This window comes from Scylla paramamosain, chromosome 5, assembly GCF_035594125.1.
Source record: "Scylla paramamosain isolate STU-SP2022 chromosome 5, ASM3559412v1, whole genome shotgun sequence".
NCBI classification, from domain to species: Eukaryota; Metazoa; Arthropoda; class Malacostraca; order Decapoda; family Portunidae; genus Scylla; species Scylla paramamosain.
Genome location: NC_087155.1, coordinates 16,689,192 through 16,712,528, shown reverse-complemented (window position 1 = coordinate 16,712,528; position 23,337 = coordinate 16,689,192). Strand labels below are relative to the sequence as shown.

The following is a 23,337-nucleotide window of genomic DNA, read 5'->3' as shown; positions in this document are numbered from 1 at the left end:
AATACTTATTTGTTAGTAACTTGAGCCCAATAGAAATAATGAAATTATATCTTCAGTGCTTACTTGCTTCAGTTAATAGATCTAATAGGATTATCTTCCAAGACTTAAACTTATGAGAAAACTTCCTTGCCAAGTCTTTGAAGATGAACTGCTCTGCCTAATCTTTTAATGGTATTAGTTATAGCAAGGCAGGTTAGAATTCTCTCGTTTGAAATCAAGTACATAACATTTTCGTTTTTCATGGCTTACAGGGGCGACCGGGAAGTCAAAATGATTCCAGACCTTACCACCAATCCCTCACTGTAAACACCCAGCAGGAACCTGTCCCGTGAGTACTGCCTTCATTGTTATGTTGAGACTCCCTTTGTCACCATGTTGAGGGGCTTACTCTGTATCTCTATGGAAAAGTGTTGCTTCAGCCACTAAACCAGGGCTATATTCTGCAACACTTCTGCTCACACCTTGATTCATTTTAAAAGGCTCTACTTGAAGTGATACAAGTTTTAATGGTATTTTTATGGTTGTAGTGGTAGATTGATAATATTTCTACATTATTAACATGAGAAACACCTTGAGAACCTGGCAAAATATCTATGTGGCTTTTGGAAAATAATCATAGTGAGTGAGAAAGGTGTTTAAGAATATTGGCTTATATCTGGCATCAACCATATTGCTTAAGATAAAATAAATAAATTAATAAAAAAATAAAATGTCAATGTGCTCATCATCATTATTATCATTATCCATCTTCATGAGTCTGTAAAATTGTTCATAAAATGAAAAAAAAAAATCTCAGCATGGTAATTTAAAAGATATTATAGACATGAAGTCCTTTGAAAATTTTATGTTAAACTAGATTGTAATATAAGAGACACAGCTAATATGTCAAAGTAGGAGCAGAGATTTCAAGATACAAGCATTTTTCTAAACAAATCTTTCAAGGAAGCATGGCATTTCTCTTTCCAGGTATCGAGCACTTTACAATTACAAACCTCAGAATGATGATGAGCTGGAACTCCTGGAGAATGACCTGGTGATGGTGATGGAGAAGTGTGACGATGGCTGGTTTGTGGGCACCTCTCGCAGGACTGGCCTCTTCGGCACCTTCCCCGGAAACTATGTGGAGAAAGTATGAGTGAGGCCTCAACACAGGACTGAGCTGTAGCTTTACCACAAATTCATTTACTATCAAGATTCTTTGCTTTGCTACCTTCTGATGATGCCATTTTTGTAAATATATAAAGACCCAAAGAATATTTTTTATGGTTACAATACAAACTTGCTTTGTAATCTCAGTATAGTGAACAGTATGAGATTTAATAGGAATCTACTATAATTCAGACAGTTTGCCTTTTGGATTCTTGGGGACCGAGGCTTTTAAAGACAGTTGGCTCACCATATTGCTATGGTTGTCTGAGTTTTTATGGTATTCCAAGAACAAAAAAGCATGCTGGATTCATGATATCTGAGTACTGAAGGGCAGAGAGATGTTACAGTAAAGGTGTGTGTGATGTGCTGAGTTGTACGCTGCCCCAGCTTGTCAAGAGGTCATGTTCAAACCTTTATAGCTCTTTTTACAGTTCTTGTGTGCCAACATGTTCATAAGGGAAAATACAAGGATAATTTCATGCATTTCATGATTAATTTTCATATAACATGACTTAATTAATGGCTAGATTTTGATAACAAAGACAAATTTGTTATGGTAAAGTGAAGGCAGACTTTTGTCTCTATATGTGAACAATACAGTGTGTCCAGGTCTCAGCATGAATGATGTATTAATAGCCTGTGCATTTGCTTATCAAAAATGGCACACACACGCACACACACGCACACGCACACTCACACACACACACACACACACACACACACACACACACACACACACACACACACACACACACACACACACACACACACACACACACACTGTCCTTCAGTAACCAAGCTCGTCCTTGAGAGGTTCATCTGGTAGTGGACATGTTATGAGGATCAGTTCAGGTTTTGCACGCGTCTAGTCACACCCAAAGTGAAGTTAATCAGAACAAAAAATCATTCTATATAGATGTCTTGTCACCATCTGCTGGTGCTTTCCTCTGGTGATGTATGGAGCAAAATTCATATGGAGCAAAAAAAATAAAAAAATAATTAAGTACCTTTAGTCACGCACACTTACCGGTGCAAATGTTTACTTCACAGGCTTTGCTGGGATGCACGACTTTCAACTTTTCTTTGTCTTGGAATAATAATGTGCAGTCTTAAAATGCTCCTGGCTTTCTTTTCTTATATTCTCCTATGTTTGTTTATTTAGTTTATCCACCTCATTTAGGCATGGTAGATACTGGAGTGAACATGGCATATGTATGTTTGTATATGTATGTATGCCATTCTCTGGATATGATACTTACAATATTTCATCTCATCTCTTCACATTCATCTTTCAGATTTAATAATTTTATGAAGACTAAATGGACATTAGATTACCCTTAAAATTAGATAAAAATGTATATGCATTTTTCCAGAGAGTGATAAGGAAGGATTCGCATCACTGCCAAGGAAATAATACTGTACTATTGTTTTCAGATGTTATGTTTAAGTCACATCTCATATTTTTAGTACTGTATTCCATGAAGATACAGCCCAGCTAATGCAGCATCAAGGTTATAAAGTATTTTTGTTATGTATACATATATCACAAATGTGTAATTACCTACCTAGAGCTTTAAAAGTTGGCCAGATAATAGAAGTGTTGTTAATTGAAACCCATGTATCACATTCGTTACTTTTCAACTGTGCAACCTTCCGCTATCCTTTCTGGAGGGAGATAACCATATGGTGTGGGTCGTGTGGCCAACTCACATTATCATTAGTCAGTCTTCTTCATAAGGAGACAACAGAAATTTTGCACACTCAACATTAATGTGTATATCCACAACAAAAATAATAAATTTCTCTGAAGGAATCAATTATCGCCTGTGCTTCCGTGTCAATCTTCCGTTTGTGACTTGCATCAGCTGTTACATTGTAAAGATAAAGTTACGTGCTGCTGTCGTACAGGAATTCTTAGCTTTACGGAGTAACGTATCAGTGACTGTCTCACACACTTCCCATCACAATCCATTCTCTCACATCTGTCTGTCATGAGCCTCATGTTCAACAGTTATGGAGTTGCACTGGGTATTAATGCTATGCAGTTCCTCGCCTCCCACATGGCCAGAACTTGCTGCTGCAAAAAGAGGACACCTAGCACAGTATGTTGCCATGCTAAGAGACTATTTGGATCTGTGGTGGCAGTCAGTGGGTGATCATGTGAGGGGTGAATGACTGTGTATGTAACTTGTAAGGACACAATTAGCCTTGATGGGGTGTGATTATATCTATATATAAAAAAGGCTTCCTGATGTTGAGTACATATATGCCACACTTTTCAGGTAGATTTTTAGTTGAATCAGTCACACTTACATAGCAAGACTTCCCCTCCCACCCCTCTCTGAACAGTGTGAAGTGCAAGATTTTTTAAACAGTCAAATCAAGTGCCTTTCTGTGGTAGATGGAATACTGAACTGTTTTTGTCCCTGGAGTTTGACAGTATCTGTCTTGCCCCACAGTGTATTATTTACTGTCTTGCCCCAAAGTTCCTTGAACATTAAGTGATGAAGAAAATCTCAAAAAATTTTCATTATGGGGAACTGTGGGCTTTTCACTCCTGTATAATTCTTTTCCTGTTGTTATGCACAATTTACTTTAGCTTATCACGTAGAATATAATAAAATGATGATTAATGAATTAGTTTCCTTCTCCAATATCTAATGAATGTGGAATGTCAAATATTCACTGTGAGATCACTGGTGGTGGCTTTCATAATGATGCTGGACTTAAGAGTAATTCTCATGGCATCACTAGAAATCTTGGTGATGGCTCTTGAGGCGCTGCAGAAGTAGCGAGACCTCTGGGATTCTCCTGGGCATCACCAAGATGTGGGCATTTAGAGGCCTAATCGGTGACTCAGTTTAGCCTGTTCCTGCTGGTGATAAGAACACTGATCTCAATGCTGTCGACCTTAGTATCGTGATGCAAAGAAAAGGTGTGTCCTGCCAGATGGGACTTCGCAGATTGGCCATAATCATAAATTATAGACTTGCTCAATACGAGTATATGACACATGATAATCTATGCCTCATTAACCACTTATTCACAGTTTTATTGGATGGTATGCAAGGCAGACATTGAATGATGAGTTGAGATATTTTGATGTCTTTGGTATCAAGTATTGATACCAATATTGATATCAATATTATGTAATATCTATGCAGAATGAATAAATATACATTTTCTTCGTTTCAAGATCTAAAATATCTTCTGATTTTTATATATCTCCGTGTGCCATTACGTTGTTTTCATTCATCCTTTTTTATCAATTGAGGGACTTTACGAGCAAACGAGAAAAGAAAACATTTAATTAGTTTTATCAATATATCTTAATGGGAGACAAGAGAAGGAGCAGCCATTGCCTCATGACTCCGCCTGCTGGGATGACGCCACCACCAACGGCTGATTCATCAAAGCAGCTCGAGTCTGTGGTTCGAGCTTCCTTGAGATTCATGAACCGGTATCATACGGCTTACTCAAGTCAATTGTCAACACCGCGCATAGGAGTGTAGTTGTGCGTCTGCTACTACCTAGGGCTTCTGGTTTCACTTTAGGATGAACATCCTCTTTAAATAAAGGTAAGCCTGAGTCTAAGATTGAACTTTATTATAATTGTTTATCCGGTATTATTTATATTGACTTTGATATCGGAATGATGTATACGTCATAGAGATGGCTTGTAACTCTCCATGTTCGTGTGCGTGTGTGTGTGTGTGTGTGTGTGTGTCAACTGAAGTGAACAAATAATATTCTTGGAATATTGTGATTCCACGATGTTTTAGATGTTTCTTTTAGTGAACTTCGACCAGTGATGAGGAAGAGAAGAAACTGATTCTCTCTCTCTCTCTCTCTCTCTCTCTCTCTCTCTCTCTCTCTCTCTCTCTCTCGTCACTGCTATAGTCAATGATATGCTATAGTCAATGATATGTGAGAAAGCGTGAGATACCAATAGTGGATACGGCGTTCACAGTCGCGCGGTCAGAGACAACTGGAGCCTATGGCAGTACGTCTTCAGAGGCTTGACTACGCACGCAACATCTGAAGAGCCAAGATACATATGGAGGCATTATAATAAATAAATAAATAAATAAATAAATAATAATAATAATAATAATAAGTAGTGGTAAAAGTCTTGTATTATTCAGTACTTTGTTTTAGGCGTCAGTCTTGAGAGGATGACCATACACAACTGAGGAGGCAGAGAGCATATGGAAGCCACATAATAAATAAATAATAATAATAACCAGTCGTAAAGGTCTAGCATTATTTAGTACTTTGTTTTCCACAGCGGCTCCTTGCGGCTTGGATGTATTGCTTACCTGTCGCTGGCTTCTGCATCGTAAATTTTCGCCGGCGTCGACTACTACATAACTGTTTGCCTTCATGAATCTCCCCTCGCCTTGCTGCCGTATGTGTATCGGCTTAATGAAACATCAGGCAACTCGGTCTCGGCTTTGAACTCCACAGCCTCATGTAGTATGAATGGATTGGAATTCATTAGAAAGAAATAATGATCCTTTAATTTTTTTTTTTTTCCATCCATGTTAAGCCAACGCGAGGTACTTCTAGCTCACCCACCTAACTCACCCACGCACCTCCTTAACATGCCGCCGGGAGCTGCAAATAACTCCACTACTACCACCACTGCCACTACTGTCTTTGAGTATAAGGAACAGAGAGTGCTTCATATATCTACAGGGACATGAGTCAGTCTACAAGGGAACACTAAAGACTTGCACACGTACACTGCCTGCGAACTTGAAGGAAAATTTTTAACAAGAAAGCACGCGTCACTTAAGATGTTAATATTGACGATGATAAAGACTGTGTGATTGAAAGGTTAAGGAAATTGCGATTAAAAGGATAGGGCTAAAGACGAGGATATAGAGAGGCGTACTTACAAAAAAATTAAGAGGATTGCTATTCAGTAAAGAAAGGCGCTAAAAGGAACGAGGATAAAGGGAGCGTGTTAGAAAACGTCTTACAAACTGCGACGCACTTAGAGTTTGACATGAGCGCACCTTATACTTGTCTACACTCTGAAACACTTCTGCGCTATACCTCCACTTCATTCATAGGTTGTAGTAGTTGAAGGTACACGGGTTTTTAATGAGAATCCGGTTAATTATCTATGTGACTTGAAAATAGTCGTGGTGAGAGAGCAAAGTGTTTCAGGATAGGGTCCACTGAAGATTCAACTGGAGCCAAAACTGAAACTATTGTGGCTTACCAGTCTTATCTAACCACGTCCCCGTACTGTGAAGACTCTACTCCCTCGAAAGACCAGAGATGATAATTTGCTGCACTATCATTAGAGGTATGAGTTAAAAATGAAAAGAAATTGACACTCAGAGACTTACTTGCTTTTTTTTAAGCTTCCCATGTTTTCCAAAGTGATTGTGTTTAGTGGTTGCATGTACAGTGTGTGCCTCTGTGTGTAACATAAGACCGCTGACACACACACACACCATAACAAGAACCTAAACATAATGAAAGAAAAGAAGAAAAGAAAAGCACAGTAAAAAGAGGCAGTGAATACAATACGTAGTAGCAGGAGGAATAATTATGATAGAGCCAGATTAGGATAGCACAGTGCACGTACGTGGCAGCACAGTGTAGTACGGAGCCTACAGGACGACAGAACAAAACAAACGAGCGAGGAGGAGGAGGAAGTGCCGTGGCTTACCTCATGATATAAGAGCCACGCGCCGCCCTGCCTTGGCCAGCTAGAACAAATGGCTATGCAGGGCAGGTATATGTACTGGACTGCGCTATGTATAAGGGTGTGGCGGCGCGGAGGCTGACAGTGGCTAGGTGGCGGTGCATGGTGGCCGTCTGGGTGGGGGTTAAGGTTAGGTTAGGTTAATTAATGCAGCACTGAATCTTGCATGATAAAAACGATTTACACAGGCACCTCTGGGAGCATTATGGAGAAAACATTGTGCTTTATGAGGCGGGTGGCAAAGGGCGCCGGGCTGGGTAGTGTTGTGTGTGTGTGTGTGTGTGTGTGTGTGTGTGTGTGTGTGGTGTTTTGTTGTGCTTTCATGAGTGTGATTATGGATTACTATATCTGGCTTTAGAGAGAGAGAGAGAGAGAGAGAGAGAGAGAGAGAGAGAGAGAGAGAGAGAGAGAGAGAGAGAGAGAGAGAGAGAGAGAGAGAGAGAGAGGGTACATCTAGATGTTAATTTTCCGTGTGCCGCATTTTTGTTAATGAGTTATGCATTTATTTCCTATAGTAGAAAGAAAAAAAAAACTATCACTCTTGTTTTTATTGATTGTTAAATTAGCTATGAAGGGGAATTTATTTTCATTCTTTTATTTTCTCTTCTTTTTCAGTTTTCTCGAGTTTTCTCTTGTGTCTGTTGTTTCTTTGCGTTAAAACGTCTACCTTTTTGTTTTCCATTCCTTACTTAAATTCTTCCTTCTTTTCTTTTTGTCTTAACTCCTTGGATTTTCATAGCACTTTTTTAAAATTTTATTTTAGTTTTCTCCTCTGTTTTCTTTACTGACTATTGTTTCCTTGCCTTAAAACCTCCATCTTTCTCTTTTCGCTTCTTTTCTTAAATCCTTCCTCCTTTTCCCTTTTTGTTTTACCGTCTTGGATTTTCACAGGGAACCGTTACGTAAGCTTACAGTTAAAAAAAAATCTCTACATAATTGCACTTGATGTCACATAAGTTCCCCTTTTAAGTTCCTCGGTTGCAAATTATGACGTTTACTTTACAAAGATAAAATGCATCTTAAATGGGTAATGCAATGCAAAACAGGGCTAATAGTAGTACATACCCGGTAAGGTTTGCGGGCCAGCTCGGTGTACGGGCCGGAGTCTTGCACCTGCATCTTATTTTCCCTCGCCGAGAAGAGAGAGAGAGAGAGAGAGAGAGAGAGAGAGAGAGAGAGAGAGAGAGAGAGAGAGAGAGAGAGAGAGAGAGAGAGAGAGAAAGAGAGAGGAGATAAGAAGGCAAGAAAGGAAATAAGACAAAACAAGACAAAATACAAACTAAAGCAGAGAGAGAGAGAGAGAGAGAGAGAGAGAGAGAGAGAGAGAGAGAGAGAGAGAGAGAGAGAGAGAGAGAGAGAGAGAGAGAGAGAGAGAGAGAGAGAGAGGGAGGGAAGATATATAATGATTCCACAATCTTTTCCCCAGGCAGACTTCACCATTCATTGTAGGAAACCACCTGCAAGAGTAATAATCGTCCTCTCATTAGCATACTCTACATGTAACTACGGTGCCAGGCGGGGTATTCATCAGGGCATTTATCTCTGTTCATTCCACCTCCCTTTCCTGCTTTACTGTGAAAATACGAACCTAAAACAAGGATGAAAACTCGCCCTACGCATCCATAGCTTCTTTTTTTTTGTTGTTGTTTCTGTAAAGTATATTTTTAGGGTAGTGGTTCTCAATCATCCGTTAAGTGTGTCCCTTAAGGCATTCTGTGACCGCTGCAGACAGAGAGAGAGAGAGAGAGAGAGAGAGAGAGAGAGAGAGAGAGAGAGAGGAGAGAGAGAGAGAGAGAGAGAGAGAGAGAGAGAGAGAGAGAGAGAGAATGTGTGTGTGTGTGTGTGTGTGTGTGTACACCTCATCCACACACCCTATCACCCACTCACCCAGTCACTCAGCGATCCACCGACTTAGCCATCTATCCACCCATCCAAATATGCATCCACACACCAATTCACCCACCCAGCCAACTACCCATTCACCCATCCACCTATGCATTCATCTATCCGTCCACACAACAATTCACCCAACCACCCATTCGCACACATGCATCCACCCATCTACCTACCATCTCCCCAGTAAGAGCGTCTGTCATTAGCCGACCCAGTTTTAGCAGCCGCGGGGATTTTTGACAGACGTACGCAGTTTATGATAAAAATTCACCGTCTTTTCCTCTCTATGATGCGTTTCAAAGCTAGTACTCGCTAAAACCGCTTCGTGAATACGGGCCCATAGATTACTAGGTATTTATAGTTGGAAATGGGATTGAAAAATAAAAAAGCTTACCATCGTATGTGTGTGTGTATGTGTGTGTGTGTGTGTGTGTGTGTGTGTGTGTGTGTGTTCTTACATACTTTGAATTAATGACATCCTATATTGTGTTGTTTCTCAGGTTCACGTTGCAGAAAAATCCAAAGATTGCAGTGGAATGTAGCATATCACGCTATACAGAAGTGTACTTAAACGATAGTTATAGCAAATGAGTGTGAACTACTTGTTTTCTGTATCCACAGAGTCCACATGCCAAGACGGTTTAATGGAGAAGCGGACATGAATGAACTGTCATAGTTAGGATTTGGTTCTCTGAAGTTATAAAAGCGGTTGTCTTATTAGTCCTGTCATACAGATTTAAATTATATGTCCTGTGTGAATCTCTCTCTCTCTCTCTCTCTCTCTCTCTCTCTCTCTCTCTCTCTCTCTCTCTCTCTCTCTCTCTCTCTCTCTCTCTCTCTCTCCCTGACAGCCGCAGATGCTGGTGGCTGCAAGATAGTCATAAGACCATCCCACATCAACAAAACAGAATGATTCAAGCATACCATTCAGCCTTACTGTAATGTGACCCTTTCTCTCACCATCACTACCAGTAACCACACCACTACAATACTCCCACTCAGCCTTACTATGATGTCATCCATCCCCTCACTATCACCACCATCACCGACATTATCCACACCACCAATCCCACTCAGCCTTACTATAATGTGATCCTTTCTCCCACTATCACAAGAACCCACACCTTTGCAGTACTCCCTGTGCTGCTGCTACTACCACTTTCACTCCGGCCACCAACAGAACGACCTCCATGGCACCAATCCTCACTGATAGAAGGCAAAGGTAAAAAAGACTGCCTTCTTTAATGAGTTACGTTAATGAGTTGCGTGTCACCTGACGTGGTTTTGTATTTAGATATGGAATAGCAGAGAGAGAGAGAGAGAGAGAGAGAGAGAGAGAGAGAGAGAGAGAGAGAGAGAGAGAGAGAGAGAGAGAGAGAGAGACGGGGGTTATCCTGCATCCTTATTAAAAAGAAAAAAAAATGATGAACGTGCGGTACATACATCATTTTCTGGTATTCTCTGATTATTCATATGGAACAAAATTCTAAATTGCTCAATAGTTTCACTCATTCAGTGGCCATCACTGTAAAATGGAGTATGGGTGGGTGGCCGACACGGGGATATGGGGAGTGAAGAGAGCATGACGTTAAAATGGGATTAGTTGTAAATATAAGTGAAAGAAACGTAATGAAGAAAATGAATGCAACATGTACTGTCCTTTCTCTCTCTCTCTCTCTCTCTCTCTCTCTCTCTCTCTCTCTCTCTCTCTCTCTCTCTGCACCCCGCCTCGTTGTTAAGATATCGTGGAGTGTAAGACTTTTAAACAAGACCATTTTATACCCAATACGGTGCAAGTCGAACAGCAGCATCCAGGGGCGGTGCCGAGGTAATATTAGAGGGGCCGTAAAGCAATCGTTACTCCCCCTCTCCTCCTCCTCCTCCTCCTCTTCTTCCTTCTCCACGTTCTCCTCCTTTACAGTTTTCAGTCCAGCCCTCATGTCGGTAATAAAATCCTGCAGAGTAGATCAGGTGATGTTGTTATGAGCCAGTAAAGGTGTTTTCTTGCTCAGTATAATTATGCGTTTATAGTCTTGTTTAATCTCTTTTCCTTCTGCTCTTCCTCCTCCTCCTCCTCGTGCTTTGTGTAATAGAGCAATCCTTTCAAGTAACTAATCACGTTATAAACCAGTGGATTGCTGTAACTTTCTCTTCCATTTACTTACATGCTGCTTCTTTTCCTTCTTCCCTTACTTTACCTGACTCGTCCCCTCCCGCCGCCTCCTCACGCCCCACAGACAGGACTCCCAAAAGCCATCAACATGCCACAAGCGAACCCTTAATTGCTATCTAATCTTGGGCCTCATAACCCGCTGCTCTCCATTGCTCGCCGTCCGCCGCACCTCTCTACTGTTTTATCGCTCCTTCCCTTAGCCACGAGTCGGAGCTGGAAGGGAAGATGCGCTGGCTGTGTGTGTATGTGCGTGTGTGTGTGTTTACGTAGTTGTAGTATATAGGCATGAGCTGTATTCTTGTGGTTCAGTCTGTGTTTGCTATATTCAGCGAGTGTTATAAGTGTGTGTGTGTGTGTGTGTGTGTGTGTGTGTGTGTGTGTTTGGTCAGCGTTACATAGCGGCTGGTCTGTTGGTAAGAAGTGGATATATGAAGCCACCAAGTAATAAAGGACAGTATTCTCAAGCGACTTCGGCTACTTATAACAAGCTGTGGTGGAAACTGTGATTTTCATGGTATTTTCATGATTCTAGCGATAGTTTAACAAGGATTTTGCTGCCAGTAGGAAAAAAAGAAGTAAATGCAGCAACAAAAATAATAACCATAACGTGGATAAAGAAAACGAAGTGACTCTTACGTTTTCTTTTTGCACGTCATGTCTAAACTTAACAGGTTCTTGAGACGCCGATGATCATTTAATTTCTTACTATACTTTGGTAGACTGTGATCTGTAACTCCCAACTTCCTTCTTACGTCATCACAAGTAGAGGTAATAAGCGAATAATAGCATTCGGTAATCGTATATCTTGTAACTACGTATATATCAACGACACAGCCAATCACGGCGCGCCTCACTCACTGACAACCCTCTCTCCCTAGTCCCAAGTCTTTCTTCTCTCCTCGTCCTGGTTCAATAACTCTGCGTGCTTTCCCTGTGAAGTGATTCCTCTGAACAATGAGTGGTACTGAGAGTGACACAGAGACAAACAGCTCATCTAGTCACAACAAAGAAGCGTGCAGTGCTTAGATTACTTTTTGCGTTTCTCTGTGAAGTGTTTCCTCTGAACATTTGTTGCGTGACACGAAGACGAACCCCACCCAGCCACAAAAAGGAAGCGTGCCTTGGTGAGTGAAATGTGCCTCCAGTTGAGAGGATGGTTTTGTATGGTGAGTAGACAGCCCACCTACTGCATATACTCTAGATAATTACCAGTATTTGTATGTAATGTTGAGGCTGAGATATAGTGTGCTGTAGCAGTCAACATCAAAAACAGTAACGACAACGCTAACAGTAGAACTATCACTACCACCACCACCACCACCACCTCCACTGCCAATATCGCAAACAAAACACTAAAAAAGACTAGCAGCATCAACAACAGCAGCCAGCAGTGAGCGACAGGATACATCAGGGCGGGGTGACTGATCCAGCGAGGTGTGAAGTGCTGTCCGCCTTATCTCGTGTTATCTTCTTAGAGAGAGAGAGAGAGAGAGAGAGAGAGAGAGAGAGAGAGAGAGAGAGAGAGAGAGAGAGAGAGAGAGAGAGAGAGAGAGCTCAACCTTCACTCACTTAGGTACGACAGTTTATCTTACACATCATAAGAATAATGGTTAAGAAATGTTATACCAATACGAGAGAAGATTAATTTTTCTTTTATTATGTAGTCTTTCTAGTCTAATACTTTTAAGGTCCGGATTTCATGACTTAGGTGCTTTGATAATTATTTCAAAAAAGCGTATAGATCAATGAAAGACATAGAAGCAATTTGGAGAGTTTAATAAAGAATAAAGCGGATGAAGAATTAAAAAGCTGTTTGGAAAGTTATATTTAGGTTGAAGTTAGAAATGAAGGAAAATTTGAAGAAAGTTTGATGCTAGAAAGAGGTTAGAAATGAAGTTTGGAAAGGCTGAAGCAGAAAAAAAAAGATTAAGAATAAAAAAAAGTCAGTTTGGTGACTTTAATTTCCAGTAAGTTAGGTAAGGAATGTAAGCAATAGGGCAGCTGTATTAATAGGAGGGTCATCGTCCGCGGCACTCACACATACAAGGACCACTGGCAGGTAAAGGTAATAATATACAGTAGAGGGACTGTTAGCATCTCCTGCATCTCTTGGGGTCCTTCACCCTTGGAGGAGTGTTAGAATCTGGTCACTTACTTTATTGGTCCCTTTTTTTCCTCATTTACTTGCAAATCAGCTGGCACACACATCAGGTGCTTCTATACAGCAGAGGCATCGCGTAACTAAGCCACAGAAGCTAAAGTTTGGCATGTGGACACTTTCCTTTGCAGTGTTACGCATCCAGCAAGTGAAGATAATTAGGTTCCATCTTCATCACGTCCTATTGTCCCATTGTGGCTTTGTGGATAGAAGCAAATATTAGTCTCCTGCTTTTCCATTATACAGTAACAGATCTTCCTCTTAAATTTACACACACACACACACACACACACACACACACACGTTCTCTCTCTCTCTCTCTCTCTCTCTCTCTCGCTCTCATGGTGTACAGTTAAGGCTTTAATCATCAGTTTGGTATGAGAGTGTTTGATTTGAGCGTGTACGTGTGTTTAGGAAGAATGAGTAATAATGAAGGGATGAGGAGGGAGAGGAAGAGGAGGAGGAGGAGGAGGTGATGGTAGATGAAGTATAAATACATTTGTTTTATATAACATACCAAGCAGACCAAACAAGGGCCAAACACCCACCTCGTAGCGAAATTCCCTGGAACAACACAAATACTTCTATAATTACTGCTAATATAACTCCTGTGGCCTCTATAACTACTAGATACCCGTTGTAGTTCACTGGGGGAAATAGTTCACCATTATTATTACTATTATCTCTCTCTCTCTCTCTCTCTCTCTCTCTCTCTCTCTCTCTCTCTCTCTCTCTGATATCAACAATCGAAGACTCATAAGGTTTAGGTGTGGGTCTGTAAACCAGCTATTGAGAGTGCGGGGAAGAGAGGGGAGGAGGCGGGGCGATGTGGTAGGGGTGGAGAGGGGAGGGCGCTTGGGGTGGCAACTGGCTGGGGGGACCTACACTGCAGAAACACCTACCATTTACACCACTTCCTCCTCCTCATCCTCATCCTAGTTGCTGGTCCAGTCTCCTATTGCTTCAGTTCACGCTCTGTACTTCCTTTTGTTCCTCCTCTCGTTTCTTCTCCGTCAAGTCCTCACCAGCATCCCTCTCTGTGTAGTCTTTCCTTGTGAGAGACGAAGTAACTGGGTGTGTTTTGTGAGGGTATAGTGTATGTGGGTGGCTGGATGGGTGGGTGGTTTGGTGGTTTTCATCTTTGCTTTTGAACAAAGAACTAATGCCATTACGTAACGCAAAGACTTAAATATTTGACGATCACAAGTAATAAGGATTAAAGAATGTAAAGCAAGTGAAAGCGAATTATAAATATGCTGATGAAATGCCTAATGTATTCTGCAGTGAACGGCAGTCACGAGGAATAAAATCACCAAAAGAATCACTTATCTCTCTTGAAGTGTTAAATAGAGGATGTTCGATAAACGTTCTCTCGTTTCATAGCATCGCCTATTGTAGCATGGATGATTGTAAAGCTTCGTCGTGGCAAAAGACATGTAGCACCAATGATGAATACTCTTGTGTGCATGTTGCGTCTTGATTCACCCACCCTCCAGATTCAGATGTCTGTGGAGGCGAGACATTCAGACGAAGGGAGGAGGGGCGGGTGCTGTCATGCGAGGAGGAGGATCGGGCAGCATCACCGTGAGGGAAGGGAGGAAACCAAGGAATGTAAGCAATGAAGAAGAAAAGCGAAAGAGGTAACGACTGCATGACTGCGTAGTTTGTTCAAATAGTGTGGTGGTTGGGCAGTTAGTTGAGCGGTGATTGGGTACTCTCTCTCTCTCTCTCTCTCTCTCTCTCTCTCTCTCTCTCTCTCTCTCTCTCTCTCTCTCTCTCTCTCTCTCTCTCTCCACAGCTTTTATCCGATCTCATGCCGTTCGATAATTTGGTCTTAGCGTGTTAATTTCAACCCTTCAGTACTTCTCCTCCTCCTCCTCCTCCTCCTCCTCCTCCTCTTCCGATAATATCCGCGCAAGATCGGGAAACACCCATCCGATCTCTTCATTCCTGTAACCATTTAGTCTGATAAGGATAATACCGATGATGACGATAACAGATACGTGGCAATGACGGCGATAATGATGATAGCAATGGGAGTGATGATGATGATACAGGATGGTGAAGGGGATAGTGCGTGGGAACGGCTCGTCTGGTGAAGGGTCAGGTTGTTGGGGAAAGATTTACTTTGTGGTTAATTACGGGCTACTATTACGTGTATACCTTCTTTTTTTTTTTTTTCTATCTCTTTTCTTCTGGCTCTTCTCTCTTGCTTTTCTTTTATTCCTTGTTTTTTTTTTCTCCTTGTTGGCTTCTGGTTGATTAGGTTTGGTTTATTTAGAGGTGCTTCTGCTTCTGTGATTATTGTTTTCTTACTTGCATTTTCTTGTGCAGTCTTATCTTCTTTTATTCTCTCTCTCTCTCTCTCTCTCTCTCTCTCTCTCTCTCTCTCTCTCTCTCTCTCTCTGGTGAACATATCTTTCTTTCTTTCTTTCTAAGTATATTCCTTTCTTTTATTTTTCTTCATATTCTCTTCCAAATAATACAGTTTCTTTCATATGCAGCTGTACGTAGAATTAAAGTCCCAATATAAAGTTTTTTTGCATTTACAGTTGTCAAGAAACGTAAATACAATGGCAATGATAACTAGATATATAAACTCCCCTGCGAAACAAATATAAGATCATCTAAGGTTATTATGTTAGGTGCTTCTGTACAGTACTACAACCATAACTGCTCTCTCTCTCTCTCTCTCTCTCTCTCTCTCTCTCTCTCTCTCTCTCTCTCTCTCTCTCTCTCTCTCTCTCTCTCTCTCTCTCTCTTATGGTGAAGTAGGAGTGAGGGGGCTTGGGAGATGACGCACGTACCATCATCCTCACCAGCTTACAAGACTCCACTATATTACCAGAATCTCTTCTATCTGGGTTAAGAGAGTCGAACCACACAACACGCTGGCCTAGAGTGTCTCAACGGCGAGTTGCGAGTCACAGCTCTTGGTTTATGCTCCATTCTCTGCCAGGCGAACATGGGCTGTAGCGTGAAAGGAGACAAGTCCAAACTGTCCCCACCCGGCCTGTGATCTTAAGCTGGGACCTCTTTATTGTGAGACTAGTATGCTAACCACTATATACACCACCTGCCGGCTTAGGTTGTACAGTGTAGGTAAAGGGTACTTCGAAACTCAAAAGATATAGCGAAATGCAGATGATTTAATTTTTTCTAAGTAACTGTCAGCTTTTGAGAACCCACTGGAAACTCCCAAATATAGTGAATGCAAATATGTAATTTCAGCTTTTCCAAGTAACTATTAACTTTCGAGAGCCCGCTTTCCTGTATCCATCTCACGTGTATTAACTAAGGGAGTGTTAAAGAGAGAGACAAGGAGAAGCAGAGAAAGAGAGAGAAGGAGAGGAGACCAACCAACCTATCTTCTCTCTCATCCTGTATCCTCCTGCACACATCACATACATTAAATAAAGGAGAGTTAGGGAAAGACGGCAGAAAAGAGAAAAATCAACTTTATCTTTACTTCCTTCTTTTATCCTCCTGCACACTTCTCATCTATTAACTAAAGGAGTGTTAGACAAGGAAAGGGAAAGAGAGAGAGAGAGAAAATCATCCTACCTATCTTCACTCCCATCCCCTGTCCACCTCCTCCTCCTCCTCCTCCTCCTCCACACACCGCAGAAACTTTGGGAGAAACGTGACTGCAGTTGATCGCAGGGAAAGAAAACATCGTGGCTCTCCAAAGGTTGTGGCCGTACGTTTAGCGGCGCGGCATTGGGGTGGACAGGTGGGAGGGATCGAGGTGAGGGTGTTCGCAGGTGAGCCTCCCTCGGACATGTACCCGGGGAATGTTACTCAGTGTATATTGAGGGTGGGAAAGGTGAAGGTCGTGGTGATATGTTTCTCTCTCTCTCTCTCTCTCTCTCTCTCTCTCTCTCTCTCTCTCTCTCTCTCTCTCTCTCTCTCTCAGACTATAATAATAATAATAATAATAGTAATAATAATAATAATATGATAATAATAATAATAATAATAATAATAATAATAATAATAATAATAATGATAATAATAATAAAGCTTGAGTCTTCCCTCCACCTTCCCTCGCCATACCCTTGCCTTGCCTTGCCTTGCCTTGCCTTGCCTTGCCTTGCCTTGCCTTGCCTGCCCTACAATAACTTACCTGGCCGAACCTGTTTTATAAAAGGCAGGCTGTGTGTGTGTGTTTGTGTGTGTGTGTGTGTGTGTGTGTGTGTGTGTGTGTAGTGGGTGCTTTGTGTTAAAACAAGTACTAGGTATATTTGATTTTTTTCAATACATTTATTTGTTTATTTATTTATTCATTTATTTAGTTGTCTTTGTCTTGAGAGTTCTTCCCTGTTTTCCTACTGATTTCTACTTTCCTTCCTTATTTTTTTTTCCTTTTTTTCACGCCTTTGTTCTTAATTAAGGGGATACTGTGCCTTGCAACTCTTTGAAGCTCAGAAACTGGCCTTTTGTAGTCCTTGTTAGCATGTGTGGTATGAACGTGTCCACATACTGAAGGTGTCGATATAAAAGCTTTTGTGTGAAGGAACTATGCATGTGGTATAAGGGAGCAATTATAATTCTCTCTCTCTCTCTCTCTCTCTCTCTCTCTCTCTCTCTCTCTCTCTCTCTCTCTCTCTCTCTCTCTCTCTCTCTCTCTCTCTCTCTCTCTCTCTCTCTCTCTCTCTCTCTCTCTCTCTCTCTCTAATGAATTCTCTTGCCCTGCTTATACCTCCATGTCTGCCCCAAAGATCTCCTGCTTTCCTCCTTTGTGTGTGTGTGTGTGTGTGTGTGTGTGTGTGTGTGTGTGTGTGTGTGTGTGTGTGCCACGACCAGGTATGTACGCGCACACTTAGGAGTCATGGCGTCGTGTCCTAACTGCCTCCAAGACATGTTCATCCTTTATACGACTCATTTGACCTCTTATTTATTACTTATTTATTTTTTCCATGTGTCTCTTCCCTCTCCTCGTCGTCTCCGTTCTCGTCATAGTCCTTGTTCTTGAGCTTATCGTCCTCTTCTTCTTTCTCCTCCTCTTCCGCCTCTTCACCCCTCTGTACCTTCTTCTTCACTTCCTCTTCTCTATCTATCACATTCCCAGACATTTCCTTTGCCCATCTACTCTTTTCTTCCCCCTCCTCTTTCTCTCCCTCTCCTCCCTTCATCCCTCCACCCCCTCTCTCTCCCTCCTCCCTCACCCCTCTCCCTCATACAAGCAGGAGCTCAAACAGGAATGAAGATAAAGTAGCCAACACGTTCGTAATCAGACACGCCATACATCACGGTGACCTGCAGACGGGGCGATAACACCTGAGGGTCGGTCACATTATCGCCGTCTTAAATTGGTGGCGCTGTGGAGTAATTACCTGTAGCTCATTAGTGACAGGTGGTGATGGTGATTAGAAGCCATTGGAAGAGAGGGAGAGAGAGGAAGGTAGAGAGACTGACTGTGGGTGTACGTGTGTGTGTGTGTGTGTGTGTGTGTGTGTGTGTGAGTGTGAGTACAATTGTTCGGTGATGTGACTGCTTCATGTCTGTTTATTGTCTGGTGGTGACGCGACCTCCCGCTTGATGGAATGCGATGATCTTGCCTTTCTTTTAATTGAGTGAGTTGTGGTGTCTCTATTGTGGTGGGTTTGCGTGGCTACTTGGACAGAGAGAGAGAGAGAGAGAGAGAGAGAGAGAGAGAGAGAGAGAGAGAGAGAGAGAGAGAGAGAGATACAAGCAGCTTTCACAGTCTTCACAGCCTTCACAACTTCGCCTCCTCACAGCCTCGTCTCTGCAGCCCTCCCAACCTTCACAGCCTCTCCTTCACAGCCTCTCCTTTACATCCTCGCCTTCACACAATTCCGTTTCTACAGCCCTCACAGCCTTCACAACCTCTCCTTCACTTCTTCTCCTTCACAGCCGCCTCTCCTCCACAGCAGCATCTCCTCTACAGCCTCCACAGCCTCGCCTCCACACAGCCTGGCCGCGCATCCACGCATCCCATTCCTCACTCTCCTAATTGCAAGACTCGTGTGGATGTCACCACTTGAATTACAGCCGCACTCCCGCCGCAATTACCTTCCTAACAATGCACTCTCTGCCCCTACCACCTCCTCCTCCTCCTCCTCCTTCTCCTCCTCCTCCTCCTCCTCCTCCTCCTCCTCCTCTTTCTCTTGCTTTTACCACTCCTTTACTTAACCTCCTCCTCATCATTATCATTGTCCTCCACTTTTTTTTTCTTTTCTTCCTCGTCTTTCTAATTTCTCTTCCTCCTCCCCTTCTCCTCCTCTTCCTCCTCCTCCTCCGTATACCACCAGTGGGGAGTTGGAAGCTTACTCTAGTGGCTATGATGAGAAGAGGAGGAGGAGAAGGAGGAGAAGGAGGAGGAGAAGGAGGGAGAGGAGGAGGAAGGAGGTAAGGAAAAAGATGGGGGAAGAAATGATAATACCTAAGAAGAAAATAAACAATGGGCATGATAATGAAATAGGATAAGAACGAGAAACAAAAAGAAGCAGACAAAGATATAATTAAATACATAGATTATAAAAGGAATATAGAAACTGACATAAGACAAGAAAAGAAGCTTAAGAGAAGACAGAAGAGGAAAAAGATGAAACAGGAAAAAGGAAAAAAGAGAAGGAAGGATAGTTGGGGAGGAAATTGCGATAGAAAAGAGGGAGGGGGAGGAAAGAGAAGGAAACAAGAAGGAAAAGGAGGAGGAGGAGGAGGAGGAGGAGGAGGAAGGAGATAGGAGAAAGATGGAGGAAGAAAGAGAAGGAAACAAGAATGAAAAGGAGGAGGAGAAAGGAGGAGGAGATAGGAGAAAAATGGAGGCAGAAAGGGAAGGAAACAAGAAAGAAAAGGAGTAGGAGGAACGAGGTTTGGGAGGAAGATGGGATGAAGAGGGAGTGAGGGTGAGGAAGGGCGCAGGTCCAGAGAGTAGGCAGGCAGGCCACGAGGCTGAAACAACCGGTCCTGCACAAGAGAATGTTAATTGACAAGAGAGGAACAACGTGGGGGTCTTGGGATCAGCCACCAGCGAGTGTTATCACCACTACCACCACCTCCACCACCACCACTACCATAATATCTATTCCATCACCACCATTACCAACATCACGTCTTCAAAATCGCCCCCCACCTTATGTACCCAGTTGTTTAGTTTTTTCATCTCTCTCTCTCTCTCTCTCTCTCTCTCTCTCTCTCTCTCTCTCTCTCTCTCTCTCTCTCTCTCTCTCTCTCTCTCTCTCGTCATGATACCCCAAAATTTCCCAGCAATGACGTTCTGCTAATACCATCATTAATACTCTATATCAGTGTGTCCTATAACGTGTCTCTGAGGGGTGCGGGTCACTTATTCAGGATCAGTATTCTTAAGACAATTAGTGGTGTAATAAGTGGCTCGTAACTCTTAACAGGTCTCAGTAATGGAAACCTGCTTGTATTCCCTGAGTCGTCATTATGTTCTTGTATTACTGACATCTTCAACTCTCTCTCAGTCCTGCTCCTTTTAAAAATACTTGTGTTGGATTTCATACCGATACAAATTTTAGTTCTTTTTTTTTGAGTATGTTATTGAGCAGTGTTTTTATTTTGTTGTTTATTTATTTGTTTTGTGCACAAGGGAGGTAAAAACAAGGGCAACAGTAAATCCAGGAAACAAAGGCTTTCTAATTGTGTCTCCCAGAAAAGAAAAAGAGAGAATTCCAAAGAAAATCAGTTCAGGTTTGGAGGTTTGAAACTTCTCTCTTAAACAAGGCCAAGTCGTGGAAGACAAAATTGCTGAGAATATGCTTGTTTTTCTAGTAAATGTTCTAATTCAGTACTTCTTTTCTCTCTTTTCCACCGTACATGTCTCTTTATTGTCATTCTTCCTTTTTCTCTTCATCTTCCTTTTCCTGTTATTCAGTCGTTCATCCCTCTCTTACCCATCCTCCATCTTATTCATTATCCTCCTTTCTTTCTTCCTCAGCCTTCATCTGTACACACACACACACACACACACACACACACACACACACACACACACACACACACACACACACACACACACACACACACACACACACACACAGTAATAGTAGTAGTACATAGTAGTTTTTGTCCAACTAAAAAAAAAAATACAATAACGTCCTCTAGAAGGGTAATAGCTGAACCCAAACCAAGCATTAGAACTTAAAGAACACTATATAAAAAAATAAAAAAATCCATGCAGAAATATTAATGAAAGGTAAAACGCATTCAGAACAGCAGTCCAACCAACATTAACCACTAACAACCACGGATCACTGACGTCTGTTGCAATTTGCCGGTCATGGGCTGTCCCTTTGCCGCTCCTGGGCGTTCTGAAGACCTCTATGCGTATTCCCTGCTACTGTTTATGGGGTGCGCGGTGCTTAGTGGGCCGTGACGGGGCAGGGCAAGGTAGAGCGGAGAGATGAGAAGTAGTGTGAAATGAAGTACAGTTGGAGGAGTTGGGTCTGTTGTGCTAATTAAGAAACGCTGAAAAAGATGTTATGTAATGATTATGGGTATGGTTTTTCTTTGCTGGACGGTATGGGGTGAAAGTAGGCGAGTGGGATCAGGGGAGGCTGGAAAAGTGTGATGGATAACGTGTGATATAGGCAATGCTATGTTAAGTGGAGTGGAGAAGGTTACAGCAGCAGTGTGTCGTTTACTGAGGGAAGGACTTCAGCAGAGTATGGAAAGCGAGGATATGTAGGTGGGATCATGAACTAAAGTGTAAGGAGACAGGTGGCTGGCTAGAGGCGAGAAAGAAATGGATAAAGAAATAGAAAAAAAAAGTTATCACAATTTACCGCTACCTCAAAGTGTCAGGAATAGTAGAATAAGAAAAGAAATAGCCAGTTTACTTTCTGAGGCCTTTAACTTTGACGAATTGAGTTATACAAAGACGTAGGAAGCTGGACGAAATGAAAATGGGGCATAATTGTGCTGGTAAGTTAAGGAGGTGAGTACAGATGAACAAGTTGACAGAGGAATAGGTAGCGACGAGCAAGGTGGGGAATGGTGAAGAAAGAACACGTAGGTTATGCTTGTGAGGAGAGAGAAAGAGACGGGGATGTTATACGAGTAGAGTAGAGAGTAGAGAGACAACAGGGGGAGGTAAGAAGAAGTAACGAGGAGGTTAAACTAGTAGATGGAGAAGAGAGGGGCACTGGGTTTTGGGGGGACTGGAGAAGGGGGAGGCGGGGCAAAGGTCAGGCAAGAAGCTGCAGGGTCATGTGTGTCTTGACGGGAATTCGAAGTTAGTTAATTGTCTTACAGGTATTTTGTGTTTCTCTTTATTTATCGCCTCTTCTTGTTACTATCCATTCCTTGACTTGTGTTCTCTGCTTTCCTCCTCCTCCTTCTCCTCCTCCTTCTCCTCGTACTATATTATCATGGTTTACCTCCTTGTATTTTCCTTATTTACTTTGCATTGTGCTTTGTGTCTTGGATGTTCATCATTATTGTATCTACTTTTATCTTCGCTTTACTTATTTTCCATTGTGTCTTTTTCGGATAAGAATTAAAGATGGATTCTAGTTTTATTTGACATCCTGCATTTCCAGAGTCATACGTTTCAGTTTTATTTATCTGAGCAATATTTCTCTTATCTTCATTCTTCATTAGGGTGAAAGTGGCTAACATTGTACATTTCAATTATATTTATCTGTATTTTCCATTAGGGTGAGACTATGCATTGATGGTCTTAGTTTCTCTCTTCTTCAATTCATCTTCCTTCGCTTCCTTAGTATAGCCTTCTCTCTGCATTGTCAATACTTTGTCTCTCTTTTCTCCATCCTATATGTCTCCCTCTTGTAATATTTTTTTTTCTATTTTCTCTTTATCTGTGTATATTCTCCTTTCCCTTTTCTGTTGTCCATCTTTCTTCACTCTCTTCAGTATCCTCTATCTTTTCTTTTTCATTCTTCTCCTCCGTGTTATCCTCATTCTAGATTCTTTTCTCAACTGCATCCTTATCTCCTCCAATGCATCATCCTTTTCCTTCTGTCCATCTCCTTCCTTTTCTTCGTCCTTTACTTGTCTCTCTCTCCTTCTCTCCCCTCTATGTCTTCCTCTGTTCCCTCTCCTCCCCCTTTCAAATTTACCACGCTAATGTACCATAGCTTCCAAATCCAATATACCTCACCAGCCAGCCAGCCAGCTTACTTATCCATGACCGTCTCTAGCACAGGGCGGGCAGGGAAGTGTGGGCGAGTGGGTAATGCCTCTGTGTTGTGTCCAGGAATGTGGATGATTAGCCACCTACTGCTGAAG

At 42.0% G+C, this 23,337-nt stretch overlaps 1 protein-coding gene and 2 long non-coding RNA genes across 20 annotated transcripts in view; all 3 read left to right on the top strand.

The window, feature by feature from the left end:
* LOC135100596 (uncharacterized) overlaps positions 1 to 3,786 on the top strand; it is a 412,487-nt gene extending 408,701 nt beyond the window's left edge. For all 18 annotated transcript variants that reach the window (XR_010268806.1, XM_064003656.1, XM_064003654.1 and 15 more), the window contains 2 exons: positions 252 to 328; positions 967 to 3,786. Coding sequence is in view for 17 of the 18 variants with exons in the window: in XM_064003656.1 (XP_063859726.1) it covers positions 252 to 328; positions 967 to 1,135 (246 nt within the window). In the remaining variant the exon portion in view is untranslated. The remainder of the gene's footprint in view (positions 1 to 251; positions 329 to 966) is intronic.
* Positions 3,787 to 4,634: 848 nt separating this feature from the next.
* Positions 4,635 to 5,663, top strand: LOC135100598 (uncharacterized). The gene is made up of 2 exons (XR_010268808.1): positions 4,635 to 4,727; positions 5,438 to 5,663. It is a non-coding gene; the product is annotated as an uncharacterized LOC135100598 (long non-coding RNA).
* A 6,145-nt stretch (positions 5,664 to 11,808) lies between these two features.
* LOC135100599 (uncharacterized) overlaps positions 11,809 to 23,337 on the top strand; it is a 36,472-nt gene continuing 24,943 nt past the window's right edge. Inside the window, exon 1 of the long non-coding RNA XR_010268809.1 lies at positions 11,809 to 12,061. This is a non-coding gene — a long non-coding RNA (uncharacterized LOC135100599). The remainder of the gene's footprint in view (positions 12,062 to 23,337) is intronic.